Consider the following 20,213-nt stretch of genomic DNA (forward strand, 5'->3'; position numbering starts at 1 on the left):
AGCTGAAGAAACGGAGAAATTCCAGGTCACCTCAGTGTTTAACTTTTCTCTTCTATTTCTCTAAAGCTGTGTGTCATTGATTGTTCTTTGATGCCTTCAAGCAGCTGTTTTTGCTTTGTTTTGTTTCTGTTATTTTATCAAGTTTTACACTTGGGCTTGGTGAGAGGATTTGTTTTATATAAGCTGCAGTGTCATTGGAAAGCTCTTTAAGTCTCTTTTTATGTGTATGTACTCTACTTTTTTTTTTATACTTTGCCTTTTATTTATTAAAGAAACTTAGTTATTTGTTCTATAGGATTTCCCATGGTACATCCCTGTGGTGTTACTTAACATGCTCCCCTGTGCTTTATATTTCCTTTAAACAGGTGGTTAGATAAAGACGTGACTTTGACAAAGCACTTTATAGATATTTGTGTATATTTCTAACTGTGTTGAATTGGGGGACTCATAATATCTGGTTTTCTCTTTTTGTTATTAATACATGGGTTCAATTTCACTTTAATTTGTATTTGAGTCAAATCATAAGCGTATGTTTTTAGCTTTTTAAGAAACTGACAAGTGGTTTTGAAAGTAGCTATACCATTTTATGTTCCCAAAACCAATGTGTGAGATTTCCGCTTGCTCAAAACTCTTGTCAATATTTGATATTGTCATTTTTTAAAAATTAATTTTAGTTACTCTAATGAGTATGTACTGTTATTTCCTTTTGGTTTTATTTATCATTTTCCAGATACCTAATGATGCTGAGAGCTTTTCATGTCCTCAGTGGCTTCATATATCTTCTTTTGTCAAGTTCCTGTTCATATCTTTTCCCCATATTTTAATTGGATTATTTTTCTTATTATTAAATCATAAAGGTATTTTATATATTCTGGATACTAGTTCTATTTCAGCTATATATAATGTGAGTGCTTGCCATTTTACTGTGTCCTATCTAAGAAATCTTCTACTCCAAGTTCTAAAAACTTTTCTCTTCTGTTTTTTCTAAAAACTTTATAATTTTAACTCTTTTTGTTTAGATATATGATCCTTTTAGATGTTTTCTTTTGTATAACAGTGGGACAAAACAGTTGAGGTTTATGTTTATCTATATGGATAGCCACTTGTTCAAGCACTGATACTGAGAAGTCCTTTAGGATTTCACTGGATATTTAATTAGGTAAAACCCCATTTAATGATTAGGAGACATGTTTCCTGATCATATTGTACAAAGTTCTATATATTTACATATATATCTTTTAAATCCATATTATTGTATTATTATTCAGACCTCATTTTTCATTTTACTTTCTCCTGCTTGATCTGTCAAAGTCTCAGTGTATTCTGTTAAGATCTCTTACTGTCATTGTGCTGCCTGTTTTTTGGTATTTTCCGTTTTCTATAATTTTTTCTTTATGTACTTCCATACAATATTATATGTTGTGTGAGAGCTTCTGGCAGTCAGATCTTTATTTCAGAATGCTGATAGGCAATGACTCTTGTTTAATAACTTGTGCCTTGCATTTGAGCTTATCTATTGTTAATATGTTACTACCTTTTCCTTTACGTTTACTTTTTCCTTCTATGCCTTTGCCCATTATTTTATTTGTTAGTTTCATCAGTGTTTTTTGTCTTGCCTTTCTCTTTTAATAGGATAATTTAAACAATATACAATTATTGTCTATTTATTTGTTTATAAGGGTGGTTTTTTTATTCTTTCTCTTTTTAAAGTTTCTTTTGTTGCCTTTGTTTTGAGCATATACCATACTTTTTGGCTTTACACATCCCCAGAGCTTTGAAAAACATAAGTCCTTGCATTTTTTCCAAATTATTTTTCAACTTTTGATTCTCTAAATGTTGGACTTAAGCATGAAGTTTTGTTTGTGACATATTTAATATAAATGATTTGTCACATTTTTATTCTCCCTCTCTCGCCTATATTTTTAAATATGTCCTCTTGTTTTACAGCAAGAGTATTATTATTATTATTACAGCATGCCTTTCTGTGTTATATATCTTTTCTTAACAGTAAGTACTGAAATTTACATTTAGTTTTAAGACAACTATTAAACTGATCTCACTTTTCCTTAGTTTTCATGCTTTAGACCATAGCTTTCACAATGTGCACCTTCAAGTAAAGGTGTTTATTTCATATTTTCTGAGGCCTTCCTTGTATATTTCTTAATGTTTTCTTCTTACGTTTTAGCTTGATTGAAAAAAAGATTGGTGTCACATTTTTTCCCTTCAATACTCTGTATGTGTTTTTCCACTGTCATCTAGCTTTTAGTGTTATGGTCGAGAAATCTGATTTTGTTCTTTGGTTTTCAACCTAATTTTTCTGCCTGAATGCTTGTATTTACTTGTAAATTTTTTTTCCTCTTATATATTGATTATTCTTGGTGTTTCATTTTTTTCTTGGCTTCACTTTATAAACATCAATTGACCTAATGTTAACTTGATCTTATGTATTCAAATTGATCATCTTCTCTGTTATTATTTTTATCTTCATACTAGTTTTCTAAGTTCTTGGAGAATGTCTCCTGTTCGTTTTCCACATAACTTGGGTAATTTTCCACAACCTGAATCCTGCTCTTATTCCTTCTCACACGGACTTTAATAGTTACTATGCTTTTGGTATTCTTATAACCCTTTTGATCTTATCCATCTTCCTTTATGTTTCCTCTTGGCTTTTTGATTTATTGTGTTGTATCACCTCACACTGTTTTCTCCTTATTGCTTTATGCTTCTCTTTTATTGGAAATGGTTAGTTTTTTACTCTAGATGATGATACCAAAGAGTTTCTTGAAAATTTACTTTCAATCCTCTCATATACAGTTTTCTGAGTCTTGATAATTCTCTGAGTCTTTTGGATGCTGTATTAGTCAGGATTTTCCAGAGAAATAGAAGCAATAAGATATGTGTGTGTATGTATATATATACACACGTGTATATTTATTAGAAGGAATTGGCTCATGTGATTATGGAAGCTGTGGAGTCCTAGATCTGCAGTTGGCAAGCTGGACGCCCAGGAAGTTGGTATAAGTTCCTGTCTGAAAGCCAGCAGGCGCAAGACCTAATAAGAGCTTTTTTCCAGTTCAAGTCTGAAGGCTGGAAAAGATTCATGTCCCTGCTCGAGGCAGTTAGGCAAGAGCAGTTGCCTATTACTCAGAAGAAGATCAGACTTTTTGTTCTATTCAAGCCTCCAGCTGGTTGGATGAGGCCCACTCACTTAGGGAGGGAGATCTGCTTTACTCAGTCTACCAATGTAAATGTTAATCTCATTCAAAAATATTCTCACAGCCGCATCCATATGATGTTTGACCGAATAGCTGGGCAACCCATGACACAGTCAAGTTGACATATAAAATTAAGCATCACAAGTGCTGTTCCCTTTTCTTGGTTTTACAAAGAGACTATGTGCTATTAGTATTTGTATTACAATGAAACTGGGCTATGTGCTATTATTTTACTCTCCTCCTTACTTGACCTCAAATATAGAAGTTCTTTACACACTGTATACTTGTCAAAAAACATGGTCAGTAGACAGCCTTTCAACTTTTTCTCCCATTTAATGGCAGTCTCATTCCTTATCTAGACTATTTATGTGCGTAATGATGTACACATCTCTCATCTGATTTCCTGATTCTGCTGGCTTTCCTGTAGTTATCAGTTATCAATAATAACAGCTAACCAACTTTAGTGGCTGGAATACCTAAGGGTGTATTTTCTCACATAATAACAGCTCCAGAAATGATAATAGATCAGAGGTTTAGGAGTGTTAGGGCTAAGGTCTTTGTCATTCTCTTTAGCTTTTCCTTGAGGCTCCAAGGTAGCTGCTAGAATTCTAGCCATCACATCCATATTTAGACAGCAGAAGGAAGGACCAGGCAAAAAGGCTTCTGAAGACATTTCTACTTTCCAATAATTTGCCTTCCATATCTGACAAGAGGCTGGGAAACATAATTATTCTGTTTATCTTGCCAAGGATTATTTTGTCAAGGTAGAAGGGAGCATGGTTAATGAGTAGGCAGCTAACATATTCTGCAAGTATGTTCTTTGTTCAGTGGAGGAGGTATTTTTTCCTATCACCAATGTCTGGTTCTCTGAAAATTTTCTGAACTTGTGGAGTGCAATGTAAATGATCTATTTCTAGCATGTCCTGTTACAGAGATCCTTCAGTTCTTGTTTTCACTTTGCTCAAGCGAATATACCTCTGACATTACACTATATTCCACCAGTTTTCTTTCAACCATAACTTTCTGCCGTCTTCCAAGATTTGCAGCTTCAGCTTAAATAAGAAAGAAGCTTAGTGGAACGGAGTAGGTGGGGGACTCGCTAGGAACAGGGAGAATTGCGTTCTAACTTAATGGCTAGGAATAGCAAAGTATAGAGAGGAACGGCTGCCTGGTTCCATATTACACAATGCTCAGAGTCTCTGAGAACAAGGGATAGATGGTAGAGGACTTTTCAAGGATGTTTGAGGTCCCGTATTTTTAATTCTAAGGTTTTTCTTAATTCAGCTGCTTCTTTCCATGAAGGATAACTGCATGTCTGGTGTCGTCAATCTTGATTTTAGCATCATTGTGGCTTTTCCTCTTTTTTCTGGGTCTTTACTATTGAGAATGTTTGTAAAAAGCTGTATTGAGGGGCTGTTAGCCAGGCAACCTTTATGCAGTGGGTATTTATTTTAATAGCCAATTGGTTTCATTACCTTTTAATGAGTTCTTTGATAGCAAGTTCCTTAATTAACAAGGCAGTCTTTCAGGTTTCCTCTTCTCTAATTGTTAACACATTTTGGTGCTTTCACACAGATACAATGTGATGAAAAGTTTCCTCTTTTACAGCTCCTGTAGAGCCCTTCAAAAGGGAAAAAGACCGGGATTGGGAGAATGTGCAGTGTGTTTCCTTGAGAAATAAATGGTTTAAGAGCATTTGTCCTCCCAAACTGAGACTGCGTAGAATCTCAATTTCGAAATCCGCAACATGATGAACTCAGAGTGAATTTCTAGGTGTATGAAAGCTTATCAAGTCCAGTTCATATTAGAATTTGTATATTGAATTTTTCCATAACCACTTTTCAAGAAATGTGGAATTTTTAATTCTGCCTGGGACCCAAATAAATTTTTATTTAAACTTTTCTTGAGATATTTGCAATACTCCTCAAAAAGATAGGAACTTTTCGTAATAAAGTACCTACCATTCATTGAGCCCCTACTGTGTGCCACACGCTGTCCAGGGCTCTATATTATATGATCTCATTTATTGCGTACAATTTCTGTAAGATTGGTATTATCTTCATTTTACTGATGAGGAAGCTGACTCTAACCAAGATTAAACAACTTTCCTGAAGGTCACATAAGTGATAGGGCCTGGATTTAAATCTAGTTTAGTCTGGACCAAAGTCCTTGCTCTTCGTGTTATCACTTTTACTCTAGTCCTATCATATTTTCACTACCACTTCCCATAAAATGGACGTGATGCTTCATACACTGTTTTCCCATTAGAGAACTAATTAAATGCTTGTAAAGAAGATCTTGAATGATTTCCCTCAGAGAAACCTAAGGTTTTACAAATTCTGAAATGAAGCATTTGCTATTGGCAGAAAATAATGAATCAAAGCACCTACAGGATACGTTAGCTCAAAAAGCGAAAAAGAAACTCAGGCTAATGAGGTGTTTGGGAGGAGAAGTGCTCTTGTTTAGGGTATTGACCAGTTAGGAACTGAGTAATAAGTTGTATGTGGAAGTTAAAAGCGACTGGCTGGCAGACAGTCAGGCGTCTGTAGCGTTGTGTTTTGTAAACTTTCTCCTATGGCTGTGGTGTGTTTTTTCCAAGCCCACTTAATTTTTTATGAGGTTTGTAAAGGTCTTGAATAAACAATTGAGATTATAGAGGTTTTCCTGGAAGCTTTGGTTAATATTTTAATACGCTCTGCTTTTTCACATTATTAAATAGCTTATTGGAAAGTTTGAAAAGGAGAGTTTCTTTTTAATTTTTCCTATTTTTTTCTTTTCTTTTTTCTCTTTTTCTTTTTTGGTTCTAGTAGTTAAATATCAAAATTGGATGTAGTTTTAGCTGATTCCCTCTCTTCTTTTTATTTTAACTTTATACCCCTACAGATCACCCTTGGATTGGGGGTCCAGCATCTGGGAGGCCTCCACTTAAAATGCACTTCAAGTGAAATTACAGTTTGGAGGGTATATCTTGAAACTAAGCCAGTGACTGTAAACACATGTAGTAAGAGAAGACTGGCGAAAGGAAGAAGGAATTGGATAGGGTCAGAAAACAGGAACTAATAGAACTTTGGAGATTACCTCATCATGACCTTCTGCTCATTAATATTTGAATCTGATTCTTTAGCATCTTGGTTGCAGTCTGGTGAAATGTCGAGCATGGCAAAGACTGAATACCTTCAAAGACATTTCTGTGTTAATGAGATGACTTGATGAAGTTGACCTTTACCCTGAACAGGAGTTGAGGAAAGAGAAAGGAAGAGTTTTTATTTCTCGTTATGAAGACTTCTTATTCTATGGAGGTTTGTGTAGTAATAATTGTTATTTGTAGAGTACTTTACATTACCTCATATATTGGAAGGCACTTGAAAACATTTCCCTGTGTTGTTGTTGTTGGGATATGTTGAAGGTCACCCAGCAAGTCCTACCACTTTTGTGAAGCCTTCTCTGACTATTTTGGCCTCATAACCTTTTCTTCTAAAATCATATAGTGCTTAGAGTTTATTCTGCTTAATTTAGCACTTAATTGCATGTTCTCCTTGATTTGCTTCAGAGCAGGAAGTACACTTTTTTGTGTGACAGAATTTTTTGGTTTAAAAGAAGAAAATCATATGACTCTATAAAAAATTAGTAAAATATTATGCACTCATAAAATGCTTACTTTTTAAGGAAACGTACCCAACATCTTTTTCAACTGTTTTCCATATTCAGGATCATAGGAATAAAAATTATAATAAACGTAAGACATTTACTGAGTACTTACTGTATGCCGGGTCATATGACAAATACTACATAGGAATTATTCTTATTTAACCATTTTAACAATCCTATTTTGCAGATGACAAAACTGGGACAACAATTAAAGTCAATGTTCTAGGGCACTGTATTTAACGTGTATGTTGGTTTTCATTAAACTGTGTATCTGCAATTTCTCTATTTACCTTTTCTTTTCTTTGTTTTTTATCTGACACTGTTTTGGTCTATGGCAGTAGAACATCAAATTAAGGTATTTGCTGGTGGTGTTATTGTTGTTTTGTAATGCGCCAGTACTGATTAATTGGCTACACCCTTTATCCTTATGTGTTTGAGCTCAAAAATGCATATGTGTGTGCATTTTCTTTATAAAGCAAAAATGTTTGCCAAGCTGATAATGGAAATCAAGAGTAGGGCATGTAAAATTATTGGCCAGGGAGAAATTCTTTAAATGGCTATTATAATTTTTTCTAGTTGAAATATATTGGTAAATTTAAAAGGTTCTTTTTGGGTTCTAGTTGTGATGCCATAGCTAGTATCAGACTTAATCTCTAGTCATAAACAACTACAAAAACTGGACAAAATGTAAAATCAGAGTATTGTCAGAAGAAGGAAAGATAGCACAACTAGAAGGACCTACAGCTAGAGTATACAACTGTGTACCAGGGGGCTTCAGGAAGAAAGAAAAGGAAAAAAGAAAAAAAGAAGGAAAGGATCAGTGCTTGGGATGTCAGTAAGAATAGGTTTTAGAGGAACAAGATACCAAAGAAGAAAGAAGCACAGAGAAAGAACCCCCAAAAATGTCTTTATAAAATTGCCCTTCAATCCTTGACTAATTTCTAAACTTCACACGAACAGGGCACACTCCCAGGCTTTAGAACACATCAACTGCTAGAATATTGATAGCTAAGCAAATATTCTACAAGTTGCACAGCAGAGACATTCAGGATTGGACCCATAGAGAGACCTGATGAACACCAGAGCCTTTCAGTTTAAACATCAGTGGTGCCATTTGTAGGGATAAGGACAAGGTCCTAAGAGTAAGGGAAAAACTAAAGTGGACCCACTGTAACTTTGTAAACAAGCCTGACAAAATCAAGCTGATTTACCAATAATTTAACTACCAGCCTGAATAAAACTCAAAACTCTGTTGAGGAAGATAAGATAATCTAGAGCCTGTGTAGCATCTTATCTGCAATGTATGGCATATCAAACGGTTTCTTAACATGATAATAATAAGCAGGAAAAACTGACATAATCAAAAGTTAAAACAGTCAATAGAAGCAGATCATTAGATAATCCAGATATTTATGCTAGCAAACAAAGATTTCAAAATAACTATGGTTAATATGTTAAAGAAAACAGAGGCAAGAATGAACAAAAATACAAAAAAAAAGATGATTTGAACAGATATTAAGAAGAAACAAATATGTGTTCTAGAATAGTAAAATACAAAATCTGTAATGAAGAGCTCATTAGGTGAGGTTTTAAAAATGCATTAAGTGTGGGTTTAATAACAGATTCAACAAAGCAGAAGTCAAGATTAGTGAACTCAAAGACAGATCTATAGAAAACACCTAACTTAAACACATAGAAAGAAGAATACAGTTTTTACTTTTAATTTTCCAAATGGAATGGAGCATAAAAGAGAGATGAAACACAGTTTAAAGGTGCACCGTGTATGTCCTTCGAGTCCCAGAAAGAAAAGAGAGAATGAGAATGGTACAGAAGCGCTTTAAAGAAATCATGGAGAGTTTCCTATATCTGAAGGAATGAATCAATCCACAGATTATAGAAGCTCAGCAAGCCCATGCAGGATAAATACAAAGAAAACTAAACCTAGGCACATGATGACTAGATTGCTGAGTATTAAATATAAAGAAAAATCTTAAAAGCAGCTACAGAACACATTTTCGATAGAAAAATAATAAGAATGATGGTTGACTTCTCATAGAAACAATGGAGGCTGGAGGACAATAGAATGAAACTTGTAAAATCCCCAAAGTAAAGGAAAAACTGAAATATACAAGCCAGTACCCAGCAAAAATATCTTTCAAAAATAAAGGGGAGATGCTCACTGCTGGCCATGCTGTAATAACTGCTACCAGATTTACTCTTGACTATTAAACATTTGGAATATTGGATAAAATAAATGAGACAACTATTTTCAGATATTGGACAGCAGGCAGTGCAGGACTATGATCTCTAAAAGGAGGGAAGCAAATGGAACGTAGCCCCAGCAATCTGCATACAGGTACTTCGCAAACTGCAGTACAGAGAGGGGGTAACCCAAGCAGAGTATGGCAGTATTGTTGAGTCAAAAGGGCAAAGATTGGAGTTTGGGATGAAGTTGCTTATATTTGCAAGGAAGCAGCTTCAAGATGAGGAAAGTCTTCCTAGTAGCACCAAAAGTCTGCACTGGGATCCTCGAGAGGCTTTGGCGAATACTAAGCTGCTCGTGTGCAGGGTGAAAAATCCATGAAGTCAGGCAGAAAACAACTGCCAAGGCATAGAAGCTGAGCACAATTGCCAGAACTCTCATAGGCAGGGGGAGATGTTCAGATTTCAACTGTAAGAGGGGAAGGACCCCACTGAACTCCTGAAGCATTCAGTAGTGCTGCCAAAGTGGCTGGTAGTGGGTCCAAAGTAGCATTTGTACTGGGCCCAGGGTAAGCCTAAAGAAAAGATGATTCTATTCCCTACATAAAAGTGCATACCAGCACACCCCAAAATTTCAAACTGTTCCAGTAGAAACTGAACTGTTTGCTGTAACAACAGTCAAACACTCTTTAAAGAAAAACAACAAAATAGAGATAGTCAACAACCTAACATTCACAATATCTAATAGTCAATAAAAATTTACTGGATATGACAAGAAACAAGAAAATCTGATCCATAATAAGGAAAACAATCAGTCCATAGAAAAAGATGCAGAAATGACAGAAGTGACAGAATTAGCAGATAAATGCTTTAAAACTGCTCGTACACACACAGTGTGTTCAATATTTAAAGGTATTAAAGCTATTTAAAGGTAAAATATAAAGAAAGAAATAGAAGTTATAAAAAATGAAGCAAACAGATCTTCTAAAGACAAAAATATCGAAAATAAAAAATATGCTGAATTGGATTAGCAGCAGAAATTAGCAACTTTAGAAGATAAGATTGGGAAACTTAAAAGACTCAGCATTGGAAACTCTCCAAACTGAAGTGCAGAAAGAGAAATGATGGGGAGAAAATTGTACAGAGTCTCGGTTACCTGTGGCACAATATCTAGCAGTGCCACATATGTCCAGTTGACTTCTTAGGAGAGGAAAGACGGAAGAATAGGAAAAGTGAAAAAATAATGACTGAAAATTTTTCAACGTAGGAGAACACTGTAAACCCGTATTTCCAAGAAGCTCAATGAACACCAAGCGGGACACACACACACACACACACACACACACACACACACACACACACACACTGAGGCACATCATAATCAAATTGCTGAAAAACAATGATAAAGAAAAAATCTTAGAAGCAAGCAGAGGAAAAAAGATGCATTACATATAGAGAAACTGTGATGAAATGACTGCATACTTTTTAAAAGAAACTTTGTACTCCAGAAGATAGGAAACAATACATTTAATGTGCTGTGACAATAACAACTGTCACCATGGAATCTTATACCTAGCAAACAATGAAAGTGAAATAAAGCTTTTTCAGACAATCAAAAGCTGAGAGAATTTGTTGTCAGAAGACCTGAATTTCAAGAAATGTTAAAGCAAGTTTTTCAGGCAGAAATAATAGAAAATGGAACCTTGGCTCTACGTATAGGAATAGAGAGCACCACAAACGAAAAGTATATGGGAAATATAAAAGATTTTTTTCTCATTTTTGAATATATTAAATAGATAATGGACTTTTGAAAACAAAAATAATGACTTTATAGCATATAAAGAAGTAAAATATATGAAAATTATATTAAGTGAAATAGTATAATATTGTTTGAAGGTAGACTATGATAAGTTAAAGATGCGTATTATAAAACCTAGAGCGATCACTAAATGTATAAAACAAGGAGATATAGCTAATAAGTCTGTATTAGCCAGGGTTCTCCAGAGAAACAAACTAGAATATATTTACTATATTTATATGTATTTTATTTATAAAATCACATATATTACTACATTTACTGTATTACTAAATATTTTCTATATTTACTATAAAGCTTCGGTAATCAAGACAATGAAGTATTGGCATAAAGTTAGATAAAAAGATCAATGGAACAGAATAAGGAGTCTCAAAATAGACTCTCACACATGTGGTTACTTGATTTCCAACAAAGATGCCTATGCAGTTCAGTCAGAGGAAGATAGATCTTCTCAACAAATGTGTTCAAGCAATCCAGTGTATGAACTGAAAAGAAAATTAATCTTGACACCTCCCTCACACAATAAACTGAGATGGATTGTAGAGCTAAATGTGAAAACTAATACAATAAATTGTCAAAAAAATTATATGAGAATATCTTCAAGACTTTGAGTTAGGTGATGATTTCTTAGGCGAGTCACAAAGGGTATTAGCTATGAAAGAAAATGATAAATTAGCCTTCATCAAAATTATAAATTTCTGATCATCAAATGACACTTTTAGAAAGCGAAAAGGCAAGCCAAGGCACGTATGAAAATATTTGCAATACATCCATCTGACAAAGCAGTCATCCAGAAAACACAAAGATCTTGTACAAATCTCTAAGAAAACATTGATGTGTTAAAAACATCGACAGTAAACTTGAGAGGTACTTTACAAAGGAGGACATCCATTTGACAAATAGGCCTATGAAAATATGCTTTAACAGAATTACTCATAAAGGAATACAAATTGAAACTGCAATAAGATACCATACTCCGGCAAAATCGCAGGAATTAAAAATGTATGATACTAAGTGTTGGAGAGGATATGGAACAACTCTTCTGTGTTGCTGGTGGGGGTATGACATGGTGCAATCACTCTGAAAAGCTTTGGCAGTTTGTAATCGAATTAAGTATACAACTACTCTCTGATCTAGCAGTTTTACTCCTAGGTATTTTTCCAGGAAAATGACTATTTCCACTTAGAGACTTTATTCATAAAAGTCCCAAAATAGAAATAACCCAAATACGTATCAGTAGAAAAATGAATAAACGAATTGTGATGTATTCATACTTCTTAGCAGTAAAAAGGAACAAACTATGGATACATGCAACAACGTGAGTGAATCTCAAAATCATGCTGAGCAAGAAAAGACAATACTGTAGGATTCTCTTTATATGAAGTACAAGAACAGGTAAAACTAATTTATGAGGCTATAAGTCAGTAGAGTTATCCCATGGTGTGGGTGGATTTACTGATTTGAAAGGGGCATGAGGAACTTTTGGATTTATGGAAATATTCTGTATCTTGATCTGGATGGCAGTTTTATAGGTTTTTACATATGTGAAGGTCATTAAGCTGTATTCTTAGGATTTGCACGTCTTGTTTGTAATTGTACCTCAATAAAACCATACATAGGAAAAAGTGTTTTAAAAAAGGTTTCTTGTGTTTCTTGAAAGATGACTAAGAATTAGAAAGTGAAACAAGTTGGTAAGTCACAGAACCAGGTTTATAGCATCTGTTACATCCCTTTTCTGAGTGGTCCTTCTGTCCACATCCTGAGTATTTCCCCCCAGTTTTCTTTTAACTATGCTTTTTTCTTTGAACTTTTAATTTTTTTTCAAGACAAAATAGGTAAGAGTTTTTTCCCCTTATTTTTTGTTGTGTTTTTTTAATTTTTGATTTACCAAAGGTCCACCATCTCATTATAGGCGCTACTGATGTCATCAAATAATAGCACATATCTTGCCCAGGATATTTTGACTACCATCCTTAGGCTTCATTTTCTTTAGCTGTTAGGGAATATTTGTTTGTCTAGAATGGGGATTTGTGTATTCTTTAAGTGAGTATATGTTTATACAGAAACTCTAACTGAATTTAAGAATGTTCTTTTTTTCTTATTTATTTATTCATTTATTGTGGTAACATGGTTTATAACATTATATAAATTTCAGGTGTACATCATTACATTTCAATTTCTGTGTAGATTACATCATGTTCACCACCCAAAGACTAATTACAATCCATCACTACACACATTTGCCACACACCCTTTCACCCTTCTCCCTCCTCCTTCCCCTCTGGTAACCACCAATCCAGTCTCTGTTTCTATGTGTGTGTTTGTCATTGTTTTCATCTTCTACTTAGGAGTGAGATCATACAGTATTTGAACAAGATTGTAATCCTTCCTAAGATATGGATTCAGTTATAGGAAAATCTGCTTGGGGAAGATTTATGATTTTTAAGGTAGTTTAGGTATAAAGGTGAAGTAACACTTTGTCATAGGATTTCTGCAGCACATGGGAACCAAAGTTCCAGCCATGGGTCCCGGATAACAGGAACAGATGGGAATATCCAGAGCTCGATCCCCAAATGTAACTTACTGAACATCCATCCTACGTAAATAGGAAGCATAGTGCCCTGGGAATGAAGTGGCCTCACCCATAACTATGGGACATTGAGTAAAAAGGAACAAGATAGCTTTCTTGTTTAGCAAAGGAAGGGAACTTAGAGGAGCAATCCAAAAAATCAGTTTCCATGGGGCAGGCAGAAGTAAGACGAGGATCCAGAATAGAGGAAATATCTACAAGGAGAGGTCAGGGTGGAAGGTTAAGGAAGCAGAGGCACAGGTACACAGAAAGAGGGAACAATATATAGGGTAGCTTTATGTTCTCTGAGTGGTTCTTACTTGCCTTGCTAGATCAGTTTCTGTGTCTGAACTTTCTCTATTTCACAGTGAAATAATTCATTAAATAAAATTTGACACACGAAAAAAATGTAAGCAAGGGCGTGTTACTGAGGAAGCAAAAGCAAAAGAGAAAGTTGGTGTGAAAGACAGCTCTCTTTCACAGAATAGTTCCTGGCTCTCTTTACCTGTTTCTTACTTTGAAACTTGCTAAGATTATCCAGAGAAAGAGAAGTTTGGCTTTGGCCACTTGGAGTCATTTAGATAAGATCCTTGATGATCTGGGACTCAGGATCTGATCCCAGTAGGTTGACAGAGAGCTCTGGTTGGAATCTATTCTAAATATCTGCTGTGAACTCAGCGTTCTTCTGATGCTTCCTTAGATGGACAAGGGATAAAAAAAACCTCTCACTCAGTATCCTGGCCTTTCAGATTTGTGTTATTTTTATCTTCTTGTCCTCTCCGTTCCCTTACCCAAGTCACAAAGCAACAGAAAGATGTGTCAACTACCACAAGGCCCTTTACTGGGAGGCAGGATCAAATGATTGTTAAGAGTCTTTGGAGTCTGACATGGCTGGATTCACATCCTAGCTCCACCACTCAGACATATAACTTAACCTCCCTGTCCTTATCTATAAATCGAAGATTAAATACCTCATGGGGTTCTTGTGAGAAAATATTTTCAAAATGTTTGGCACATAGTCAGTGCACAATAAATGGAAGCAGCCACTCTGTTGATGGTGGTGGAGATAGTAGTGGTGTTTATGATGGTGATACTTTCTCTAAGCTCTTCGCCTCTACTCACTATACTTAGTACTATGACATAGGGCTTAGTATTGTGTAATTGAAGTACTTAGTAGTTGAAAGTGATGAATACTGAGCTTTCTCTGTTTCTTTGAGGATTTTGTAAGATTTATACACATTTGTGTTAATTGTGTCTAATTATGTCTTTATGTAAAAAACAATGGATAAAACCTCCCTTTTTGTAGAAGAGAATCAGACACCTCCAAGGCATAAAGTACATATCAGTGTGTACCTACTCTGCACAGTCTTGGACTCTGCTTCATTTGGATATACCGAAAGAAAGATGCCATAGTTTCTTTCCTTGGAAACCATGTACTTTTCAAGGAAATGTGCATGCGTGAAATGACAATACATAGTACAAGTAAGAAAGACAGTAAATAGAGAAAGAGTAGAGGGAGTAATTTGAATTAGAGAATTTGAATCTAGGTATATTTTTGAAGCAAGTGAGTTGATTTAGTTACCAAAGAGCTACATGGTGAAAATCATAGAAGTATTTTCCTGGGTCTTGACTCATGCCCAGTGATGGTTCTCGCTATGGTCCTAAGTGTGACTTTGAATTAACATCATAAATTTTCTCACTAGTTGCTCCTTTGCCCTTCCCAAAACTTAAAAAAAAAAAAAAAAAGACATTGTAACTGGATTGAGAAATAGTATGAACTATTTAAGTGCTTTGGTAGTTGACTTTCAGTTCATTTAGTTGATATTTATTGACTGTCTTGGAGTGCATAAATATTCTAGATGCATCAAGAGAGGCAGCATGATATTGCCTACAGAGCTAGTTGTAAGACCTTGTGATTCAAATCTCCCTGCATCCCAGGTTCCTCATACATTCAAAATACCATGATAATGCTTAGCTCATTTTTCCTCTTGTCTGGCATTCTCTCTCTATTCCTTTGCAGTCTCTCTACACTAATACTATCAAAGCTTCATTAGATATGGTCTAGATGTGGTAATGGCTGATTTGAGCCTGTTTTGGAGGTATACAAAGGCAGTTTTATGGGACATTTGGTCAGTTTAAGTTTTCTTAAGTTCCAAATACCTACCCTGTCCTAGTGATTTTGGCTGTATGTTCATAGAAAGAATCTGCTTCATAATAAGATAAGGAAGAGAGTGAAACCACCATTTTTTTTATTGCTTAGTGTGTTGGTTGTTGTTGCCTGAGTCTGTGTTTATCCTTTCTTAGAAAACCTGTGAACACCATGGTAGTAACAGAAACCAGAAGTGAAAAAGAGAATGGATAGTGGACTGTGAATTAGCAAAGCTTCAGAATGCTTCTAGACTTAGAAAAATATTTAACAATGAAAACATACATTTCTGCAATTATTACTTTGGAAATAAAGAATTAGCTTGAGGGGCTGGTCCTGTTGCCGAGTGGTTAAAGTTCCATGTGTTCCACTTCGGCACCCCAGGGTTCACAGGTTTGGATCCCGGGTGTGGACCTGCTCCACTCATCAGCCATGCTGTGTAGGCATCCCATGTACAAAGTAGGGGAATACTGGCACAAATGTTAGGACAGGGCCAGTCTCCCTCAAGCAAAGAAAGAGAGGATTGACAATGGGTGTTAGCTCAGGGTCAACCTTCCTCACACACACACAAAAGAATTAGCTTGAGGGTAAGTAGAGTGGAAAGTGGTTGGAGTGATTGGAGGGCAGTTAAATAACTCAGCATGTTAGAGTAGTGTAACCTGTGATCATTTGTAAGTGCATTTGGCTCTCTTGATTGATATATATTGATATAGACTTGAAAGCCAAGTTTATGTTTCATGTTAAAGTTAATAAGGTATTTAATATTTTGAGATGAATAATGAGTCAGAAGTGTCAACTAACTTACCCCAAATTACGCAGCTAATAAGTGGTGGAGATAAAAATTCGAACATGAGACTTTCTGACTCTGAACTGTTTTATTTTCATTTTACCAGGCCAGCTTTGTGTCTCTTTGGCAATCCATTTTGGCCACTGAAACGAGCCTTTCAAATACTGTCTTCTCAGCCTCCAGCTTAATTGTGCGTTTAGCTGTATGATTTTTACATCTCCATGTTCAGCTCGTTGGGTCTTCTAAGTATCTATTTTGGTCTAGATAATTACATTGGACACAAGTTAAAAAGTGTGCCCCAGCAGATACTCAGTGTTTGAAGAGTTGGCTCCTAAACTACTGCTATCTTACCTGTTTGGGTATAGTCTATGTCTTGGATAACCTGTTAACCTTGTTATTATCTGGACCTGTTTTTACCCACTTGTTCCAGTGTAAGACTGTAAGATTTACTATCACTTTTTAGGTGATGGTTTAATGGAAAGATACAGATTTAGGAATGGGTAGAAATACCAGATAGCTATATGAATTTGTCTAAATTTTTTAATCTCATGGAGAGCCTTAGTTTCTTAATCTACAAGAAAGGAATAATACCAACTTCTTGGGGGTGATTGTGAGAATTAAATGAAATGACACAAGATATCAACTGCCTGAGTATGACACATCTTGGATGTAAAGACGTGCCGAAGAGATGATAGTTTGTTTCCCTTTTCTCTGGCTTCTGATCTGCAGTGGTGTCTCTAGTGGGTTTAATTGAAAGCAAGCCATTTAATGTGAATTTCTTTTATAATGTGACTTTTCTCTTTAGGATTCTTTATGCTTCCAGTGCCTCTTTCCTACTTGGTCTCTATAGTGCTCCCTAACTTGAGTGTTTCCATTTGTTGTCTTAAATCATCCACAGATTGTGGATCTTCAGAACATACAAACAGAACCATATAGATGAGGAACATTTTTAGTATGTATACTAAAATAGGTCATTGTTTATTATTCTCCTATTTTTATGCTATAAAATAATACTTAGTCAAATAAATAAAATGTTTAATCTCACAAAGTAATCAAAGACATAAAAAGACATAAATTTAATTAGAGAAATTTATAATAGTACTCAGTGCTGGTGATTATGCAATTAAATGATACTCTCAGAAATATCTGGGGATATTGTAAATCAGAACACATCTTAGGTATAGCAGTTTATAGTTAGATATTTGGAAATCTGGTTTTTACCTATGTTCCTCTTCAGATATATGCTATATGTATTATGAATTACAATATTGATACCCCTCAACCTAGTGGGTCTGAGAAATAATCTTAAAGGAATTATCTAAAGTATGTAAAGAAGTATGCAAATTCAAAAATTTATTGTGCTATTGTTTATTATATTTTTTCCATTTAAAGCTTGCTATGTTTGCGGAAGGCTCTGGCTCAGAGAAACATATAAAAAAACTAAAGGGTACTGTAGTCAGAATCTGGCATTTTCATGAATCCTTACTAGACCTATAGTACTCTATGATCTAGTCTTTTTGTAATAACAATAACAACAAAAAAATAGAAACACCTAAATCCAATAGCAGAAGAATGAACAAATAAATTGTGGTATACTCCTAAAATAGAACAATGTGGAATAATTAAAGGAATAAACTGTAGCCACATGTATTACATTAAAAAAAAGTCACATTAATAATATTGAACCAAAAAAGCCAGGTGCAGAAGGACGTATTGTATGATATTATAGAAAGTTTCAGAATTCAGAAAATAATGCAATATATTGTTTCTTGTTATACACTTGTCATAATAGTATTTTCAAAATACAAATGGTACACCTAACAGCAATAATGGTCACCTCTGGGGAGAGGGAAGAAAATGATTAAGGAGGTCACACAAGGGCTTGAACTGTATGTATAATGTTTAGTGAATACATAAGTATTCATCATATATTTATATATATCTTTCATATGGCTGAAATATCTCATAATTTCAAAAAATAAGAATCCACTGAGTAATTTGAGGACTCAAACTTTTTAAAAAATATATCATTCTGTTTTTCAGAACAGGTGATAAATAACAGAAATAAAATGGATATATATCTGGAAAAAAGTGGATATATCTTCTGTGGTATATAGCTTAGACCTGGGACTAAGATGTAATTCACCAGATATAAAGTGTTGGAATCCTTTAAAGGAGATAGTAAAATATTAATTTTAATATCAATATTTTAGAAAATTAGCTTATTTTATGTTCATAAACCTCAACGTTCATTTTTTTTTTTTGAGGAAGATTAGCCCTGAGCTAACACTTGCCACCAATCCTCCTCTTTTTTGCTGAGGAAGACTGGCCCTGAGCTGATATCTGTGCCCATCTTCCTCCACTTTATATGTAGGGAGCCTGCCACAGCATGGCTTGACAAGTGGTGCATAGGTCCGCACCCAGGATCCAAACCATTGAACCCTGGACTGCCGAAGCAGAATGTGAGAACTTAACCACTGTGCCACCAGGCTGACCCCAGTGTTGATTTTTTAATAAAACAAAATTTATCCTTTTAATTATTTTTTCCAGAAACCTTTTTGTTTTAAACTGTTCTTTTCATTTTATATGTTCTAAATCATAAAGCAGTAAATACTTTGTTTTCTGGATAAATGAGGGATTATTGTTTACGTTTGTTTTTTAAGAATCATGGTAGTTTTAGAGGGGATGTTTTGAAATTTATTCTCTGTGGAAGAATTTCTTAGTTTGGTTAAGGTTTTGAATATTGTTTATCGTTGATTTAGGGAAAAAGTGCTTCTTGAATAACTAACTGGGCTTTGTGAATTTTAGCTCGGTGTCGTAGCTACATGATTGATGGCGATGGAGCTAATATTGAAGCTGATTCCCATCAGGTGCTGTTAATCCCAAGGTTGTTTGATTGCAGGGGTATCATGATGGAGAAAACCTTAAAGACATTTCTAATTGAAAAATAAATGATTTTAATTTTTGTTGGAATTTCATTTTAATCTGTTAACATTACGATTTACATTCTTGTATTCCAGGGAAAGGTGGCCCAGACAGCATGTATGTCAGCTTGCAAGCATTTAGCCACATCCTTGATGCAACTGTTGCTGGAAGCTGAAGTAAGGCAGCTCACCTTGGGAGCATTACAGCAGTTCAACTTGGATGTCAGAGAATGTGAACGTAAGACAGTGAACCATCCCTTTGCTTGTTTCTTTTACCTGCGTGCTCACTTCTGCAAAAAAAAAAAAGTTTTAGGTCTGTGAGGTCTCCATTCCTGATGGACTCAAAGAATACCTGGATGACAGAGATAACTTATAGGACATCTAGGAATAGAACCGATCAGCAAGTGAACGAGGGCCTAGGCCTAGATGTAGAACAGAGAAGATCTTTGGGCACAAGGAAGTTTGCAGTCTAGAGGGGCATATAAGGCAGGCATGCATTTAATAGACACCAAAGAAAATCTGATTAGTCCAAAGACTTCAAAAGAATGCAGTTCCCAACCATTTCCTTTTTATGCTATATTTTAAAACTGTTTTTACATCTTATCTGCAAACTCTTCTTAGTCTAAAGAACAAATGGTGTGCGTATTTATCTATCAGAAATACTTTCTGTTACAGATGGAAACAAAAAATCTTAGGGTGGTTTAGACAAATAGATTTTCCTTTTCTCAGAGGTAATGAGTTGCTGTATTGATTTAGTTGCTTGGTGGTGTCATCAAGGACTCAGGGTCTTTTGTTCCCTCTCCTCTGCCGTACTTAGAGTGTGGACTTTTCCTCCTCATATATGTTATGGTCCAAAGAGACTCACATTCAAGACAGGAAAAAGGGGCCAATGTCATCTATTGCTCT

The 20,213-nt window shown here is 35.1% G+C and overlaps 1 protein-coding gene across 6 annotated transcripts in view; it reads left to right on the forward strand.

Annotated features, from left to right (window-relative positions):
* EXOC6B (exocyst complex component 6B) overlaps window positions 1-20,213 on the forward strand; it is a 579,159-nt gene that overhangs the window by 390,123 nt on the left and 168,823 nt on the right. For all 6 annotated transcript variants that reach the window (XR_011525981.1, XR_011525982.1, XM_070572413.1 and 3 more), the window contains one exon: window positions 19,404-19,545. Coding sequence is in view for 4 of the 6 variants with exons in the window: in XM_070572413.1 (XP_070428514.1) it covers window positions 19,404-19,545 (142 nt within the window). In the remaining 2 variants the exon portion in view is untranslated. The remainder of the gene's footprint in view (window positions 1-19,403; window positions 19,546-20,213) is intronic.

The sequence above is a fragment of the Equus przewalskii genome, chromosome 14 (assembly GCF_037783145.1).
Source record: "Equus przewalskii isolate Varuska chromosome 14, EquPr2, whole genome shotgun sequence".
Taxonomy (NCBI): domain Eukaryota; kingdom Metazoa; phylum Chordata; class Mammalia; order Perissodactyla; family Equidae; genus Equus; species Equus przewalskii.